At 44.5% G+C, this 18,094-nt stretch overlaps 1 protein-coding gene across 3 annotated transcripts; it reads right to left on the reverse strand.

The window, feature by feature from the left end:
- Positions 1-735: 735 nt before the first annotated feature.
- Positions 736-16,482, reverse strand: LOC142912340 (heterogeneous nuclear ribonucleoprotein L-like). 3 transcript variants are annotated; one of them, XM_076060512.1, is made up of 12 exons: positions 16,147-16,482; positions 11,106-11,321; positions 10,639-10,724; positions 10,411-10,507; positions 8,904-8,973; positions 5,632-5,718; positions 4,888-5,144; positions 4,411-4,532; positions 3,531-3,732; positions 2,866-2,923; positions 1,940-2,035; positions 736-1,481 (listed from the first exon to the last, which is right to left on the reverse strand). In XM_076060512.1, exons 1-12 carry the CDS (start codon positions 16,399-16,401, stop codon positions 1,426-1,428), a joined length of 1,602 nt encoding a protein of 533 aa, XP_075916627.1. In that variant the 5' UTR covers positions 16,402-16,482; the 3' UTR covers positions 736-1,425. The 3 variants fall into 3 exon arrangements, with proteins under 3 accessions (XP_075916627.1, XP_075916628.1, XP_075916629.1); XM_076060513.1 differs by having other exon boundaries at positions 16,177-16,474; XM_076060514.1 differs by lacking the exons at positions 736-1,481; positions 4,411-4,532 and having other exon boundaries at positions 1,946-2,035; positions 16,147-16,479.
- Positions 16,483-18,094: the final 1,612 nt, after the last annotated feature.

The following is an 18,094-nucleotide window of genomic DNA, read 5'->3' on the forward strand; positions in this document are numbered from 1 at the left end:
CAGTCACTCACCTAGCCAACCATACAGACACTTAGTCATTCAGTCACTCATCTAGCCACCCAGACACTCACCTAGCCACCCACACAGTCACTCATTCACGCAGTCACTCACCTAGCCACCCACATAGACAGTCACTCATTCACTCACCTAGCCACACAGTCACTCACCTAGCCACCCACACACTCAGTCACTCACCTAGCCACACACACAGTCACTCACCTAGCCACCCACACACTCAGTCACTCACTCACCTAGCCACACACACAGTCACTCATTCACTGTCACTCACTTAGCCACCCACACACTCAGTCACTCACCTAGCCACCCACACACTCAGTCACTCATTCACTCACCTAGCCATCCATACAGACACTTAGTCATTCAGTCACTCACCTAGCCACCCAGACACTCACCTAGCCACCCACACAGTCACTCATTCACGCAGTCACTCACCTAGCCACCCACATAGACAGTCACTCATTCACTCAGTCACTCACCTAGCCACACACAGTCACTCACCTAGCCACCCACACACTCAGTCACTCCCTAGCCACACACACAGTCACTCACCTAGCCACCCACACACTCAGTCACTCACCTAGCCACACACACAGTCACTCACCTAGCCACCCACACACTCAGTCACTCATTCACTCAGTCACTCACCTACCCTATGCCCAACTTCCTTCATGTCTCCACGCTCATGTTCAATCGATTCCAGTTCGATGTCAAACATGCATCTCTCCATGCTTTTATTTTCAAACACGGTTCTATTTTCTCTTGGGGTTTATATTTGCAAGCGTATTAACCTGCTAAATACACGCACTGTACAGAATGCCAACCCATGTTTTTCAATGGGATTTTCAATGAGTCGGGGTATATTTTTACCAGCCCCCCCCCAAAAGGGTCTCTTTGGCATTTATTTCAGAGCTCTCCGTTATGAAATTAAATGGGCAATATTAGTGCCATGGGCTACAGCAAGAAAGGAGCATCACTCGTGGTGGGAGCAAAAACTTTGGCTATGAGCAAGTTGAGAACCCCCCCAAATTGTAAATTAATTGGAGCCGCTAAAGTTACGGCACCCGAGGACTGCCAAGTGAAATCTGGTTTGGGGCTCATGGACAAAATAGCAATGCACACGGCAGACAAACTCGGCAGGTTAAGGAGACTAATCATAATTATTTTAATTTCAACATTCTTCATTTCCACTGCGACCTTTAAAATCTTTCGGTGCAGTCAATATAGAAATCTAAATTAATCCTCCAAAAAATGACAACTAAAATGTAAACGCGTCAAATTGCACTTTCGACCTATACCCACGGTTAACTTTCAACAAGAGTGATGGGACATTCACAAATAATACACAAAGTGACAATGATGTTGACACCGACGTTCAATACGGCATGAAACATGTTGAGTTGTCTTCTATGAAGACTGGGCAGTGGAGAAGCACAGTTTGAGGGTGTAGAGGTATGGAACATCTGAGAAAATAAAAACAGGGGAGCCACATGACGTCTTCACTGGAGCACACAAAAACTTAAAACAATGAAGCGATTCTTAGGAGGGTCTTTGTTGATGTTAACAAACTCGTTCAGGGAGCTAAGATAACGTTGAGTTGTGATAAGTGAAAGTGCTTGGCTATGTCAACTTTCAATTCCATTCTGTATATGCAAACAACAACAACGAAATCCAAATCGCCCATAAATAACAACCTGTTAATATATAATACAACAATCTACAACTGCTTTCGCTTCCTGCAATTTCACCCAAGGCTGCTAGGCAGCCAGTGTACACAGATGGTGCTATGGTAATAACAAGCGCCCCCCCCAAATCTGAACATTAGGTGCTCAACAGAGCGTACGACCAAAGATTTGCCGATAATGCAGCACCGCTTCAATGTCATCGCACCAACACAAATGGCCAACACCCCACAACTTACTTGCGTTCTTCAGGGGGTGATGGTTAATGCACGCCAGAGCCTCCATGGCATCGTTCTTGGTCTCCCACTCCATCAGGCCGGACACGCTCCTATCGGCTGGACACGTGGACGGACCGTCGCTCATAGAGTAATTTGGGTCGTGTAAAACGCAACACCCTTCGCCATTTTGATTTAAAGCTTTCGTGACTGCAGGGATTCATATTCTTGGTTCTTTCGGTAAAGTCACCACCACGTAGAAGGGAAACAATAAAATAATAAAAATATAAAACAATAAAATTCTCACGACGTTTCGACTGCAACACAAGCAATCATCATCAGGTGTGAAAACCACAGCAAGAACATTTTAAAAAAGTGGCGGTTATTTTTAACGTTAGCACCACGGAGAGCGATTTGGCAGTTGTTCAGATGGACGAGTCCATCTATGTTCTGAAAAGAGGAGGGGGGAGACGAAAATAATGGATGCGGTCTGAAAGCCACCGTAAGCGTGAACAATCAATTAAGACCCGAAATGGTTTATCAAATCCTTCCAATGGTTGCTAAGCCAGAATCCATCTTCTCGGTTGAAATTGTCTGTGTTTGTATATATTTATTATTTTGTTGTTTCCCTTCTACGTGACTTTACCTAAAGAAGCCGTGTTTAAAGGGTGGTGTCAGTCGTCGGTGAATTTCTGCAGCAGGAAGGCTTCAGTCCGATGCCTTGGCTACGCTAACACGCTTCAGTCAGCTTGGGCGCGAGTGAATAGCAAGGACTGCTCTCGGGAGAGAATTTCTCACAGGGTTTCTTGAGCATGGCCTCATAGCACACGTTGCAGATCATCTGGTGTCGTGCTGTAAATCAAGCGACGATTGCATGGAGAATACAGTACACGATTTATTCTGTGCCATGACACGTAAGATAAATAATAAACATACTTTGCGGGACTTACTTTTTCCAGAAAACACTTTGAAAGAGCGGGGCCTCGCAATCGACATTTCGTCGCACAGCTGCGGGGACAGAACGGGCGGCGTTCACGTTATAGTTGGTAACAGTTAACGTGCACCGGTAAAGCATTCGGGAGATGTCATTTTAATTGCAGGCACAAATCCCGTTGTCCATTTTTTAATTTACATTCGCCAGCTTTGGAGCAGTCTTTCAAAGTGCTCAGATTATTGTGAACACCAAGCATAGACTCAGGGGGAATGCAACCATTTGCAGAAACAATGTCCAAAGACTGAAATGTAAACCTTTCGAATACGAATATGAATCGTAATGTATTAAACAGGACAAATTAACGCGAGGTGTTGTCTAGTCTGTAACAAAAAAGTCCCTTTGGAACATCGACTGCATTATTTATACATCTTATGTTTTAACCGCTGAAAGGAAACTACATTACACCATTTTACATTTGTCCCGTCACAGGAAACGTGTCATTGGCCACCACAAACTCCACAACATCAATAGGCTCATCTTAAAACCCCACGATTGTTTCATGTGCAAAATTTGGACTTGAATATTTATAAAAGCTTCACCTGGGAAAACTTTTAAAGAAACCGAACGCGCTCCCCTTCTGCGCTGCTGGCAGCAGGCTGAAGGGGCGGCGGGGGCACGAACCTGCGCGAACATCTCGGCCGTGATGTCCGTGGGCGCGTTGAAGAAGTGCAGCACCGCGGTGGGACGCTGGTTGCGGTTCTTCGCCGCCTTCTCGCTGTCGGCGTAGCGGTGGTTGTGAGAACCTGCGTAGTCCCTGTAGCTGTCGGTGCCGTCCGGCAGCTCGAACGCCTGGCCCGGCACAATCGACCGCTGCCTCGACACGCTGCCGAGACGAGGGCGGAAGGGAGGGAATAGCGCGAAGAAACTGTTTTTAGTTTTTATTTTATCACGTTCCAAATTTCACGTGCTCTTTGGTTCGATTCGGTAAAGTCACGTGGGTAAAAAATAAAATAACAAAAAATCACGACGTTTCGGCCACAACACAAGTGGCCTTCATCAGGTGAAGGGACCGGACTGTCCAGAGGACAGCGTTGGAGTGAAGATAGCAAGCCCAGGTCGCGTCCTTTAAGCTTGTGATCGCGGCATCTTTTGAGGAAGGTCAGCGTCTCGATGAGCTTTGACTTCTTGTCCCGTTGTCTGTTGAAAGCTCTAACAGATAGGTGAAAGCCCTCCCCGTAGAGCTTCAAATCTAGAATCCAAATTTCACGTTCGCTATTTCAATAAAGGCCCTCCCCGTAAAGCTTCAAATCTAGAATCTAAATTTCATGTTCGCCACTTCAATAAAGGCTCTGGACAGCAAGTCACCGGGGTCCTCGTGAGCTGTGACGAGTGTTTCGTTCACGGTATTCATCAGCTCTCTTTTTCACCGTCCTAAAATTTAGTCACTTGCACTAAATATTTACTAAAGTTGTCTTCTCTAAATGGAAAGCAGTATCCAATTACATTAACAGGATATGACGAGTTACATTTACCAATTTAACACGGGAACAAAAAGGCTCACCAGAGGTTGATTTTATTTCCAAAGATCTGAGACATATTGAGGTGAAAAACCGCCCTGTGCACGGCGTACTGATCTCCCATCTCGACCATGGCGGCTCCCGGCTTGCTCTTCAGGAACTTAACCTACAAAAATAACAACCCGTAAGACGGTTCAGCATCGCGCAATCTTGCACGAAAATATCTACAAGTTTCGTTGTAACGCATTGTTGAAATGTGAAGTGTTGGCCGAGGGGCCATTAGAAAACATGCACAAAGAACACTTCGCATTGGGTACATTTTTGTAAAGAAAATGACCAAATGTGTATGTTGTCAATCGGTGAACAAATTTGGTCGTGTGAATCTCCCACTTTATATAACACGATCAGCGCATGACGTGCACCACACGCGTGCGTACGCATTGCACCGCGGTTGAACCTTTGGAAGAAAAAAAACAGGGACTCATTTCAAAGCAGGTGCGCGCAACACCCAGCGAAGGCACCTTCTCCACGTCGCCGAAGAGGCAGAGGATGTTAAACACGCGGTCGCAGTTGAAGCGTTCGGCGTCCAAGTCGTACACAATGAGGACCTTGTTGTCGGCCTGCTGGTTCATCATGGCTTGCACGTGCTGGCCCTGGGTACCACCCTGGGGCCCAACCTGGTTGCCCATGCCTACTCCCATGCCCATTCCTCCCCCACCGCCCATGCCGTCGCGGCCAGATCCGTAGTCGACGCCCGGTGGTGGTGGCTGCTGGTGGCCTGTGACGCAAACACACAAGAGGGGGAAACGCATAGTGAACTAGCTGAAACTCTCTAAACTTCTCTGAAAAACAGATTTATGACAACCATCATCTTACACACGTGTGCCCTTTCCTATAAGGTCAGGTAACCCAGGAATCACCACTCTACTCCTTGGAGACACTGGAAAACATTGGTCCAGAAGACTCAGTTGCCTAGGGAATAGACTAAACTAGTTTTTATTTTAGGTTGAGGGCCACCAAGCTAGAGCTATTATTCAGCATAGCTTGTTTTAAATACCCAATACATCTGATAGCTATTGGAAATATCGTCTCTTAAAACACAAAGCAACTCATACGTTGCAATTGTTAATCGCAAAAAAAGGTTTTTAGGATGCACCTTAACACTAATTCCAAATAAGAAATGTTCTCAACAGGCAGCAGGTTCTTTCAATCTGACAGCAAGCTGAAGGAAACCGAAATTATAGCATTCGCAACAAGGGGATTACCTCCACAGTCGCCACCACCGCAAGCGTGTGCTTTGGGATGGTCGCCAAGGAGAGACGTTTGCTTCGCTGGCATCATTGCATTGTCCTCTGAAAACAACAAAAAAACGATCACCAAATTCACCCACGGGAAACATAAGCGCTCATTGCTGCACAAAATAAGGACAATCCAAAAAATGCATTCTGCACCCAGAACATTCACATGACCAATACATTAAGAAATTCCGGGCACACTCCACACGGGGGTGCGCTGCGTCTGTCGATAAAAACAATTGGCGGTATTTTTAAAATGCAGATTTCACATGGCGCAACATAAATAACGAGCACCATACAAAATACAGCGCGTAAAGAAACGCTCATCGCAAGAAGAAGAAAAAACAAAATTTATTGGAGGTGTACAGATGCACGCGACAAATTGTTCCGAGGTGCGGCGTCAGCGAGTGTCCGTGGTTGCCGCCTGCGATGCCCGCTCGTTTCTTACCCAGTCTACGCTTCGACGGGAACACAAAGTTGCCCAGAGTCGGGCGGCGGCTGACGACCCATCGCGAGGAGGATGCAACAGAAAGGCCGGCGCCTTCTTTCCTGCGCCAACAGCAGTCACGCTCGGCACAAATGGACCCCCCCGCGTTGTCCGTGCCACCGCACCTCTCGCTCTCCGGCGACCCTTTTTGGTTTGGGGCTTAAAATTGGGACGCTTGAAGTGGGCGACGGGGCCTTACGAACCTTTAAAATGAAAAAGATCGCCGCTTATAAACCGATGCGAAATGCGTTGTGTCTGGCATCAGCAATGTCAAAAGCCTCGTTTGCAAACAAAACTTTAGCAAGGCAGTCTAAACGTACGAGCGTGGAGGTAAATTCTCACCAACGGAGCGATTTTAAGCCCCAAACGCATCGGCACGCGTTCCGTTTGGCTTATTTCCAAGTCCCGTTCGCGGTGAATGCGGGCTTTCGTCGCTCCCGGCTTCTTCGCGGCGGTTCTGGTGCTTTGCCGGTCTGTCAGCGCCGTGTCCCCCGGTGCCTGCGGCTGGACGTGGGTTATCCGATGGCCTCTGCCAAGCGGCACGTGGCGGTTGCGGTGCAGCGGACGCGGCGTGCTGCGCTGCAGGCGTGGGGGGCGCGGGTCGGCCGTGCGTGTCACAGCGGCGGCGGCGTGTTGGTTGCTTGGTCCCCGGTGCCTCCCAAGTGCCGACGAGGATGTCGCCAATGTCGCCGTTCGTGTCGTCGCCGTTCACGTCGGTGGCTGTTGGCTGCCGGGCGCTTTATTGCTCGTGTGTTGCTTGAAAATTGCCTCCGTGTGCTTCTGTGTGCGGCAATGCTCGCAGATGCTCCTTGTAGCGTTGATGTTGGGAGTGAGGAAAATACTCTTCGAAGCGTTTACGGAAATTTGGCGATTAAATCAAACCGCACCGTGTCCCTGAAGCTCCCTTGATAAAGTGGCGAGACTTACCTCTTCGGAAACTAATATCTGTGCGTACACACAATGTACTCGGGACAAAGATACCATTTTCCTGTTCAGGCTCAATCGTACCAAATTAAAAGGGTTACTTTATAATAAGTGATATTTTCAATCGTAAATATCGGCTTTTCTGACATCCTCTAAGCTTCTCCGCTTAGTATCCAGACACCACATAATGCAGTCAAGGTTTCTCAACCCTACAAAATATAAAAACGCAACGTGCAATGTCCACCTCAAATATGCCAGTGAAAGTTGGCACCTACTTCTGATCCAACAGACACACACCCTGGTAAATCTAAATATAAAAGTAAAACCTTGGATTGCGAGTAACTTGGTCTGCAAGTGTTTTGCAAGACGAGCTAAAATTGTAAATAAATATTAACTTGATAAACGAGCGAGGTCTTGCAATACGAGCAGTGTACGTGTAGACACACTTTGTACTGCCGTGAGTCACGTGATCACACAACTGATAGACGAGTGCTTTGATGTACGAGCGCTTTGGATTACAAACACGTTCCCGGAACGAATTATGCTCGCAATGCAAGGTTTTACACTGTAGTGTAAAAATGCCCAGCCTTGATACACCCCGAACAACCGAGTACCCGCCCATGGGCCACATGCACTTGACGTTGGGAAAATCTTCAAAGCTGATCAAAATCTAAAACGCCACCAACTTAATGGCAATGTCTATCGCATGTCCAGTACCAGGGCAACAACTTTAATGGTAACAAAAAAATTAATCCAATGGATTATTGAACACTCCAGCAGCCACATGCCTCCTTGTGAATCCTGTTCTTCACAACATTCACTTAAACTGCCACATTGTTGTGAAGGGTTAACTAGAAAAACAAAGTACACGGGCAGGAGTTTAAAACCAATCTGCCCAGAGTAAACTACGCAAGCTTAGCATGGGCTAAAAAAACACAAAGATTATTTAGTTATATGTTGCGCTAGCTGTTACTACCCGGCCGCCTTTGTCTCCCCACTGGCGATGTTCACACACCACAGCAGTTACTCGTTTGAGGCTGAGTCGACCTAGGGGAGGCCCAGGACCGGTTAAAATAATCGTCACCGGTGGTGGCGGTGAGCGGGAATCGAACTTGGGTCGCCGGGTTCGTAGCGCAGCGTAGCGCTAACCGCTACACTACGGGTCACGTGACAGATTTGACGTCACAGCTCACTTGCCGTGCAAAAAATAAATGCATTATCGAGCTCCCCCCCCCCCAAAAAACAAAAGTGTATTTGTGTAATGTTTGCACGGTGTACAGTCTGGAAAGTACCCACATGGCAAATTTCCAGTTTGTTGCATGTCGGGAAGTACGCTAAACATTTTGAACAGACACACATATTCACAACTTTGCCTTTTATATATGGAGAAGATAGGTATAAACGAAAATAACCTTGACCAGCTCTACACAATTGCAGTGATTGCATGATTGATACAAAAGAGGGGAATGGCGTTTCAAATAACTTCCTGTGACAACGACCAAGTTCTGTAGATTGTAAACAGTACACCAATGTGCTTCAAGACAACCAAGTGTCTGCAGGTGTGACATTTTTCTGCAACCAAAATCTCAAGTGCAGAAGCTGCATTATCCTCTTGAGAACACTCCAAACTTCCCCCTCTACTTGGCCACTGATCTTCAAGTATAACACGGCAAAGCCGGCCGCGTACAGAAATAGTCAATGCCTGTTTCATCACGCCGTGCACACCCCCCACCCCTTGCGTTAAAAACGTCACCCCCCCCCACACACCGAGGGCTCACCACCACCAGCTGTCGAGAGAGCGCGGCTCTGATATGCTCGATATTGGTCTTACCTTGCTTGAGGCCAGGGTTGGTGAAGTCCCAGGTCTCAGAGTCATTTTTAAACACATTCAGACGCATCGCCTGTAAAGAGGACACAGCAGGGGGAAAAGATAAACATTATTCGTGGCCAGCATGTAGGGCATAGATGCTGGGAAAAAAAATTATATAACTTTAGAACCTTCTTTGGTTCTTTCGGTAAAGTCTCCACGTAGAATGAGGATAAAAAAATAAAATAAAACAATGAAATTCTCACGACGTTTCGGCCACAACACAAGTGGCCTTCTTCAGGTGAAAGGAACAAACCTGTCGTCCCGACCTTGTGTTGTGGCCGAAACGTCGTGATAATTTTATTGTTTTATTTTATTATTTTATTCTCATTCTACGTGGTGACTTTACCGAAAGAACCAAAGAAGATTAATCCTTGCAGTCACGAAAGCTTTAAATCGAAACTTTAGAACCATTTAAAATTTACAAGCATAATTATTAAGCGGTCATTACCCCCGAGACAATTACGGCATGCAACTTGCGGTGAAGCCGAGGTACTTAACGCAACCCTTAACCTCCTGGGAGATGAATGAATAAGAGCTGCCACACGTAGGAAGTCAACGGGAAGCTAAACTTTCGCGCCGTACGTAGCAAAAGCGTGCTTATCGGAGTTGTGGGAAAACAGTGGCCTTCTGCCACCGGTTTTTTGTTTAAGATCAAGTGTTGATTATCCCTCTTCGTTAGAACAAGCTCCCTTCGTGTTTGCAGATAAAATCGCTATCCCTCGGTGACCTATTTAAATTCCAAACTTGTTTAATCGCACATAAGTTTGGCATGCTCTGCCTAACTCGGTATTATTTATTCGCGGTGTTCCTCGTGTACTGTAAAGCGTTAGCCTTGATCGTATACCTCAAAAATGTTGAAGTGCCATAACCCCGTTATGAAAATGATGCATTCGTTATTACTGTTCAGTAATTTTATTTCCTGCTAACAATGTAACATCTCCCCTCAGGTACTCTGCAGGTCTCGCAAAGCAGCCTATGGCTGAATGCTAATCACCCGTCACCAAATAAAATTGAATTAAAAACCAACTCTACCCTTCCCACTGGATGCGAATTTTCCACTAACTGGCTCAGGGCACTGGCTCAGATGAGAACCACGCTCACACGGTAATATCAATTGGGAAAAGTTTGACTTTAGACAACGGCAAGGATGCCCGTCATGCACAATGGGTTGTTGTAGGTTGTGGAGCTGTGTGGTGGGCAGCTGTAAAATCCATTGGGTGCATTGTATTTCTATGCTGCCACAATATATGCTACACTCCTTTACCCCGCACACAAGTCAAATAACCCCCACAACAGGCATCGAGTGCGGAAGCCCTCATCTAGCAATGAATTGCCGTGTGTATTCAGCATTATTTGCTCACCAAAGTGGTCAATTCAGAATATTAAATGAAATCTTTGGTCTGCGGGTGAAAAAACCCAGGTTGTGGTGCACACACTTGTGAATGTACAAAGTATCGGTTGTACTTGCCCTCGCATACTCCACTATAAGAGTACAGCAGCCCGAATAGATGTCCGCTCCATTCAGAGATGAGTTCGCTCTCTCGGCGCTCTCAACCGAAACAAACGTGGCCAAAAATTAAGGAAAACACGACCATTTCATTTTAAAAACAATACATTTAGCATCTCCAAAATAACACGTAAAATTACGTGAATGGCGGACATATCGTTACGGTTATGCATCTCGTTGAAAGGATATTCCACAAAGGCCTGCAGGCCATTCTTCCTGAAGATCACAATGCGTTGCAGAGGCCCAAATGGTTTGCAAATGTTGTAAAGCACATCCTGCAGGACCACATGGAGCACACAAACGCAGCGAGGTGATTTTGCACGCATTACCAAGTAAATTTGAAAAGCTTTTTTTCCAGTGAATTTTTAAGATCGAGCCATACAGGACATCAACGCTTTCCAAAATCAACATTAGGTCTATATATTGTTTTTTATTCAATGCCATTGGTAGACTTCAAAGCACAAACAAAAAACACGACTTCAATTGCCTCAAATGAACCAAAGGATCAATGTAATTTCCTTAGCAAAGCCATTCACTGTAATCCAAAACGGACATAATTTCACTCGTATAAATGAAACACGCGCGTGTGTGCATGGCACACCCGACAAACTATTCACACATTAATGTCCAGCTGCTGTAAGTGTAACAATGCCCACCGTGGTGATGGGGTAGATGGGGTTGAGAATGGTGAAGAGCAGGATGTGGTTGCTGTTGTCGTTGTCCCCCGGGACGCCAGGGCGCCAAAGCTTCTGGCTGGTAGAGAAGTTAAAGTAGGCCGGCTGCCCGCACACGTAGACGGAGCCCTTGGACGAGTAGTCGACGCAGCTGCGGGAGCTCTCCGGGTCTTCAAACTCCACCAGCGCCTGCCGCGTCTTGGGTATCATCACCACGTACAAACGAGTGCCGTTATTCAAAGATGTGGCCGACTTTAAAACGCGTGCCTGTTGTTGTTAATTTTAACCACGAGGTTGGTCTGCTCCAAGTCACCTCATTTGATCTCAAGAAATGTTTCAATGCATGCAACGGAGTGGAGACTGGTTGGATGCAGGTTAGATGCCACGTCCCATTTCAGTTTGGCAGTGTAGTACGTTGGAATTGAATGTACTGTAAGAATATAATTATATTTTGATTTAAAGCTTTCATGACTGCAGTAATTCATATTCTTAGTTTTTTCGGTAAAGTCACGTTGAAGAGAAACAACAAAATAACAAAACATATAAAACAATAAAAAATTCTCACGACGTTTCGACCATAACTCAAACGGTCATCATCAGGTGTGTCGGTTTGCATAAATTTATTTAAAAAATGGCACATTTATTTATTTATATATATTGAAAAAACGTTGGCGTCACGCGCAGCGATTGGCAGTTTGCCCAGGACTAGTCCATCTATTTTTTTTTTTTAAAGAGGAGGGGGGAGACGAAATTTTTTATAATGTATGCTGTCTGAAAGCCACTGTAAGCGTGAACAATCAATCAAGAACTGAAATGATTTATCAAATCTTTCCAATGATTGCTAAGATAGAATCCATCTTCTCGGTTGAAATTGTCTCTGTGCTTGTATATGTGGATAGCCTCATGAATAAATAAATGTACCGTTTTAAAAATAAATTTATGCAAACCGACACACCTGATGATGACCGTTTGAGTTATGGTCGAAACGTCGTGAGAATTTTTTATTGTTTTATATATTTTGTTATTTTGTTGTTTCTCTTCAACGTGACTTTACCGAAAAAACTAAGAATATGAATATAATTATATTTAAAATACATCTTGAGGGTAATGTAGTCTTCTTCTGTCGATGTATCACCTGACAAACGAAGCCTCTTCAAACGTACATAAACAAGGTACGTGTGTGCACCATTTCAATACGAGATATTAATTTTTAACACGGTTACTAATCACAGTTGAACGTGTGCTGCTTTTGTCAGACGGCACAACAAAAGCAGCAGCGGCACTTTAATTCGGAGGGAATTCGTGACTTGGGGAAATTGAAGAACAAACGGTTTTTGTTTCCATTTAAAGCTTTCGTGACTGCAAGGATTCATCTTCTTTGGTTCTTTCGGTATAGTCGCGTAGAATGAGAATAAAATAATAAATTAATTTAAAAACACAATTAAATTCTCACGACGTTTCGGCCACAACACAAGTCGCCTTCATCAGGTGAAGGGACGAGACTGTCCCATTTCAGTTTGGCAGTCTCATCCCTTCACCTGATGAAGGCCACTTGTGTTGTGGCCCGAAACGTCGTGAGAATTTTATCGTGTTATTTTAATTTGTATTAATTTATTATTTTATTCTCATTCTACGCAGTGGTGACTTTACCGAAAGAACCCCAAAGAAGATGAAGTGGTTTTTGGTTGGTCACTTCAGGCTGGCAAGGCCCCGAGTAAGCCACGCACGGCGTCGCCGATCACGCCGTGACGTGGGCAACGCCGCGCCCTCTCGTCCGCCGCATAACGCGGCCACGACTTTTTATTTACGGAAGTGGTTCTTGAGCTTTAACCTGCAGCCTTGCCACCCCCCCTTTGGTTCTCAATATATATATTTTTTAAACGTACAATATTTATTAATTTAGAGGTTTGATGGAACAAAGTAGCGGTGCGTACGTGCCCGTGCTCAATGTGTTTCGATGGATTTACCTTGTTAAAAAATAATCTGGCACGTCTTGCACCCCCAGAAAGGGCATCTCCCACCCCGTGCTTAAGAACCATCGAGTATTTTCGTGTTATGCAATTTCTTGAGTTATTGAACCGAAAACCGGTAATACTCGAATTTCCAAGGTCTACGTTCACTCCACGTCCGCAAACACCACCACCACAACAATAATAACAATAATAATAACACCAATAACAATAATAATAACTATAATAACAACAATAATCTTTGTTTTTTTTCGGTAAAGTCACGTATAAATAAGAAATAATAAAATTACATAATAGCGCACGACGTTTCGGTTGCAACACAAGCAGCCATCATCAGGTACAGAAGAGCTAAATTTAAGAGAGAGGGGAAACACATAACCCCAGATGTATATACAGACACCCAAGTAGGGGGGAACTAACACCGACACAATAGGGGACACAGAGAGAGAAGCATACCAAACAGACAAGAGTTTAGCAGAATTTGGAAACCAAATAAAGCAACACAGACGGTCGGTCAAAACACAATTAACGCAAAGCCTGGTTGATTACGTTATTTCAAAGATTGCTAAATTGCAAGTTAAGTATGAAATTTAAGATACAGATGGCACACACACATAGACATTCAAGTAGAGTGGACCAGCACAGGTACAAGCAGACAGTGAAGTCGCCTTAAATAGGCAGAGAAGGCAAGGCTGAGAGGCAATGGGACATATTAGCATGAGAAGGCAAGGCTGAGAGACAATGGGACATTTTAGCATGAGGTATGCATAGAGCAAAGTGGAGCACGGCAGCAAACATTCGGAAGCACCAAGACCGACACACAGGCAGAGACAGCACAGAGAAACAAATCCAAGCACAGACACAAAGGCAGATACACAAGCAGAGACAACACACAGACAACACAAGACAACACAAAGACAGACACAAAGATACAGACCTTATACCTCCCCGTAGAGGCGGTTTAAACTTGGTTCAAAGCTTTCGTGACTGCAGGAATTAATCTTTGGTGTTTTCGGTAAACAACAATAATAATAATACAGCTTCCTTCCCCATGCGGGCAACGGTCACCACCGACTGGTCACCTGACTAGGCCAAAGTACCGCACGGCCTCCACGAGGTCCGACTCGAGGGCTGTGTCTGAGAGTCCCCGCACGTGAACCACAGCCGACGGTGGGGGCTTGTGTGGGTCCTCAAACGTGTCCTGTGCACGTTGGCAAGGAAGCAAACTCAACACGACTATTGTGCAAAGCTGTTGTTTCCTCCTATACCGAGAAGACAGTTTTCAGTTTCATTTATTTGGTATAGCCCTGTGAGCCATTTGGCTCTTGAATCGGGTGCAACCGCAACAAACAAAAACATGAACAGGAAAAACATCTTAAAGTGACTTTGTGTGACTGTGCAAACAAAAAATCCAGGAAAAAACAGCAAAATAATCCTTGAAATAGCACCGTACACCAACGCTGTGTGCAAAAATCCCAGTGGGATGCAAGTCAAACAACAACAACAACCACAAGACAACTAAGATTAAAGCCATCAGTCTAACTCCGTACTACAACAAAACAATCATGGCCAAACCATAAAACTTTTTCAAAATCACCAAAATAAAGCCACGGCTAACATCGCCGGCAAGTGATATCGGAGCAGATGCAGACACTTGCATTAAAGGGCTTTTTAAATCTGCATCCGTTTGGCAAAAAATGGCCATAGCTCAGTGCCATCATTTCAGTAATCGCTAAGAACGTTCGCGAGTTTAACTTTCAATCTAAACGGCCCTCGAGTTACAAACTCTGGAACTCGCATCCCCCACCGCCAGGTGCGCTTTTGTAGACGCTGTAAAGTTTTATTCCGCAAAGTTTTTAATCACATTGGGGAGGGTCGAAGAGCTTCCCCACGACGCTATCGCGTGGGACATTTAACATATCGGTATTTTAACTTAATTAGTATTTTAACTTTTGATTTAAAGCTTTCGTGACTGCAGGGATTAATATTCTTGGTTCTTCCAGAAAAGTCACCACGTAGAAGGGAAACAATAAAATAATAAAAATATAAAACAATACAATTCTCACGACGTTTTGACTGCAACACAAGAAGCAATCATCATCAGGTGTGAAAACCACAGCAAGAAAATTTGAACAAAAGTGGCATTTTTTTTAACGTCAGCAGCACGGAGAGCGATTTGAGAGTTTGTTCAGATGGACCAGTCCATCTATGTTCTGAAAAGAGGAGGGGGGAGACGAAAATAATGGATGCGGTCTGAAAGCCACCGTAAGCGTGAACAATTAAGACCCGAAATGGTTTATCAAATCCTTCCAATGATTGTTAAGCCAGAATCTATCTTCTCGGTTGAAATTGTCTCTGTGCTTGTATATGTGGATAGCCTCATGAACGAATTTCTCCTGGTAGGCAATGTTTTTATTCGTGGTCCGCCAGGAAGTGTCTGTGTTGTTGGCCTGACTGGATGTGCTTCACATAATGTTGTTTCAGGTTTGTTGAATTCTCGTCTCTCATCTTTTGCTGTATTTACCTCCGTGATTTGTTCTTGACACCTGATGAAGATCGCTTGCGTTGTGATCGAAACGTCGTGATTGTTTTTTGTTTTAATATAATTTTATTGTATTTCTACATACGTGACTTCACCGAAAAAAACAATGAGTAATGTTTTTATTGTTTCATATTTTTTTATTATTTTAGTTCAGTGCAAAGAGAATACCCACCCTTAGAAGAGAAAACGCCGTATAAAAAAATTACACTGGAAATAGCCCAAAGTGTTAACGAACACGAAATCCACGTTTACCAAAACGCGTTTTACTGAACGTAAGCAGAGCCTAGCGATGCTGTGGTCCGCGTGGTCCATCCCCAACACCAACAACGAGAAGCTCTTCGCAACGGCACTGGAATCTGCGAGTTACAAAGCTAAACAATCACGTTAAATAATATAAACACGGCTGGTGGTGGTGGTGGCACGTCGCCTGAGTGAAGCCTCTGGCCCAGGCCTCACAACGAGGCTCTGGGCGAGGAGGAGTAAAATAAACATCTTCTCGTTATAGAAACACCTCGTCAAGTCGCTCGTCACTGACGCTCACCATCGCGCCCGCCTGGACGCGGTCGTTGCCTTCGCCATTGACTCCCAGGCGCTTGGCCGCGTGCCGGGCGGCGGAGGCGGCGGCGGTGGTCAACATCGTGATGGCGTGGAGCGCCGGAGGGAATCGATTCGCGATCCTGTCGCTCGAAAACGACGCCCGCGCGGATCGCCGAGCGTCAGCGGCAGCAGCGGGCGGCGGCGGCGGGGCGATTCCAACGCGTGACATCGATTCTCGGATCGATGTGGCCTCTGGCGATGTTCGCGCGGCTTGGTGTGACCCCACAGCCACTCGTCACGTGACGCCTCTCTCGGCCGACTGGGGCCGGCGACGGAGATCTGAAGCAGTCGTGGGCCTCCCCCTAGGTCGGACTCGGACTACATAATTAAATTTGATTAAATTTTTATAATATTAAATAAATAATAATAAATGATAAATAAAAATAATCAAATTTGATTATTGTAAAAGCATTATAAATAAATAAAAAAAATCCAACAATCACATTTTATTACTTTTAAATAAGAATAAATAAAAACCACATTTTATTATTTTTAAAATAAGATTAAATAAATAAAAAACATACATTAAAATAATAAAATGTGATTGTTTTAAATAATAAAGAAATATACATTATAAGTTAAAATAATCAAATTGGATTATTTTTAAATAATAATGATTAAATAATAAAATAATTGACCTATTTCGATCACTTTTACATAATAAATAAAGGCAGAAATATTTAATTAATAATTTAGCCTTTCTTTATAACCACAAATAATCACATTTGATTATTTTAAATAATAAGTAAATAAAATTTCGTTTAAAATGTAACTAATCAAATTTGATTATATTTAAATAAGAATAAATAAATAAAAATAATGAAATCTGATTATTATATGAATTAAAAAAAGAGGGATGACATTGTCATCCTCTCAGCCGACAAGGTCAATGCCACTGTCATCATGGATAAAATAGAATATAACAACAAAATTAAAGAATTACTCAATGATGGTAGCTATACAAAAATAAAAAGAGATCCCACCAACAGCCTCGTCATACAAACCAAAATCATTTCTGATTCAACCACATTAATTGATCAAACCAAACAGTTCTCGTTGAAACCTTCTGCTGCCAGGCCACCAAGATTATACGGCTTACCAAAAATACATGAAGTAGCACCCTTCGTCCCATCGTCTCTACTACAGTGAGGGAAAAAAGTATTTGATCCCCCGCTGATTTTGTACGTTTGCCCACTGACTCAACACTGCCCATAGACTCAACACTGCACCATAGACTCAACACTGCACCACCATAGACTCAACACTGTACCATAGACTCAGCACTGCACCATAGACTCAACACCGCACCATAGACTCAACACTGCCCATAGACTCAACACTGCACCATAGACTCAACACTGCACCATAGACTCAACACTGCACCATAGACTCAACACTGCACCATAGATTCAACACTGCCCATAGACTCAACACTGCCCATAGACTCAACACTGCCCATATACTCAACACTGCACCATAGACTCAACACTGCACCATAGACTCAGCACTGCACCATAGACTCAGCACTGCACCATAGACTCAACACTACACCATAGACTCAGCACTGCACCATAGACTCAGCACTGCACCATAGACTCAACACTGCACAATAGACTCAGCACTGTACCATAGACTCAGCACTGCACCATAGACTCAGCACTGCACCATAGACTCAACACTTCACCATAGACTCAGCACTGCACCATAGACTCAGCACTATACCATAGACTCAACACTGCACCATAGACTCAACACTGCACCATAGACTCAACACTTCCCATAGACTCAACACTGCACCATAGACTCAACACCGCACCATAGACTTAACACTGCCCACTGACTCAACACTGCACCATAGACTC

The sequence above is a fragment of the Petromyzon marinus genome, unplaced genomic scaffold, assembly GCF_048934315.1.
Source record: "Petromyzon marinus isolate PM22_M1 ecotype Great Lakes invasive population unplaced genomic scaffold, UKy_Petmar_22M1.pri1.0 PM_G_Scaffold_2, whole genome shotgun sequence".
NCBI classification, from domain to species: domain Eukaryota; kingdom Metazoa; phylum Chordata; class Hyperoartia; order Petromyzontiformes; family Petromyzontidae; genus Petromyzon; species Petromyzon marinus.

Coding starts and splice junctions, on each gene's coding strand:
- LOC142912340 (XM_076060512.1), bottom strand. CDS start 16,401: ATGTCACGCGTTGGAATCGCCCCGCCGCCGCCGCCCGCTGCTGCCGCT. Junction 11,322..16,146: donor GTGACGAGCGACTTGACGAG/GTGTTTCTATAA, acceptor ATGATACCCAAG/ACGCGGCAGGCGCTGGTGGA. Junction 4,533..4,887: donor TCTTCGGCGACGTGGAGAAG/GTGCCTTCGCTG, acceptor TTATTTTTGTAG/GTTAAGTTCCTGAAGAGCAA.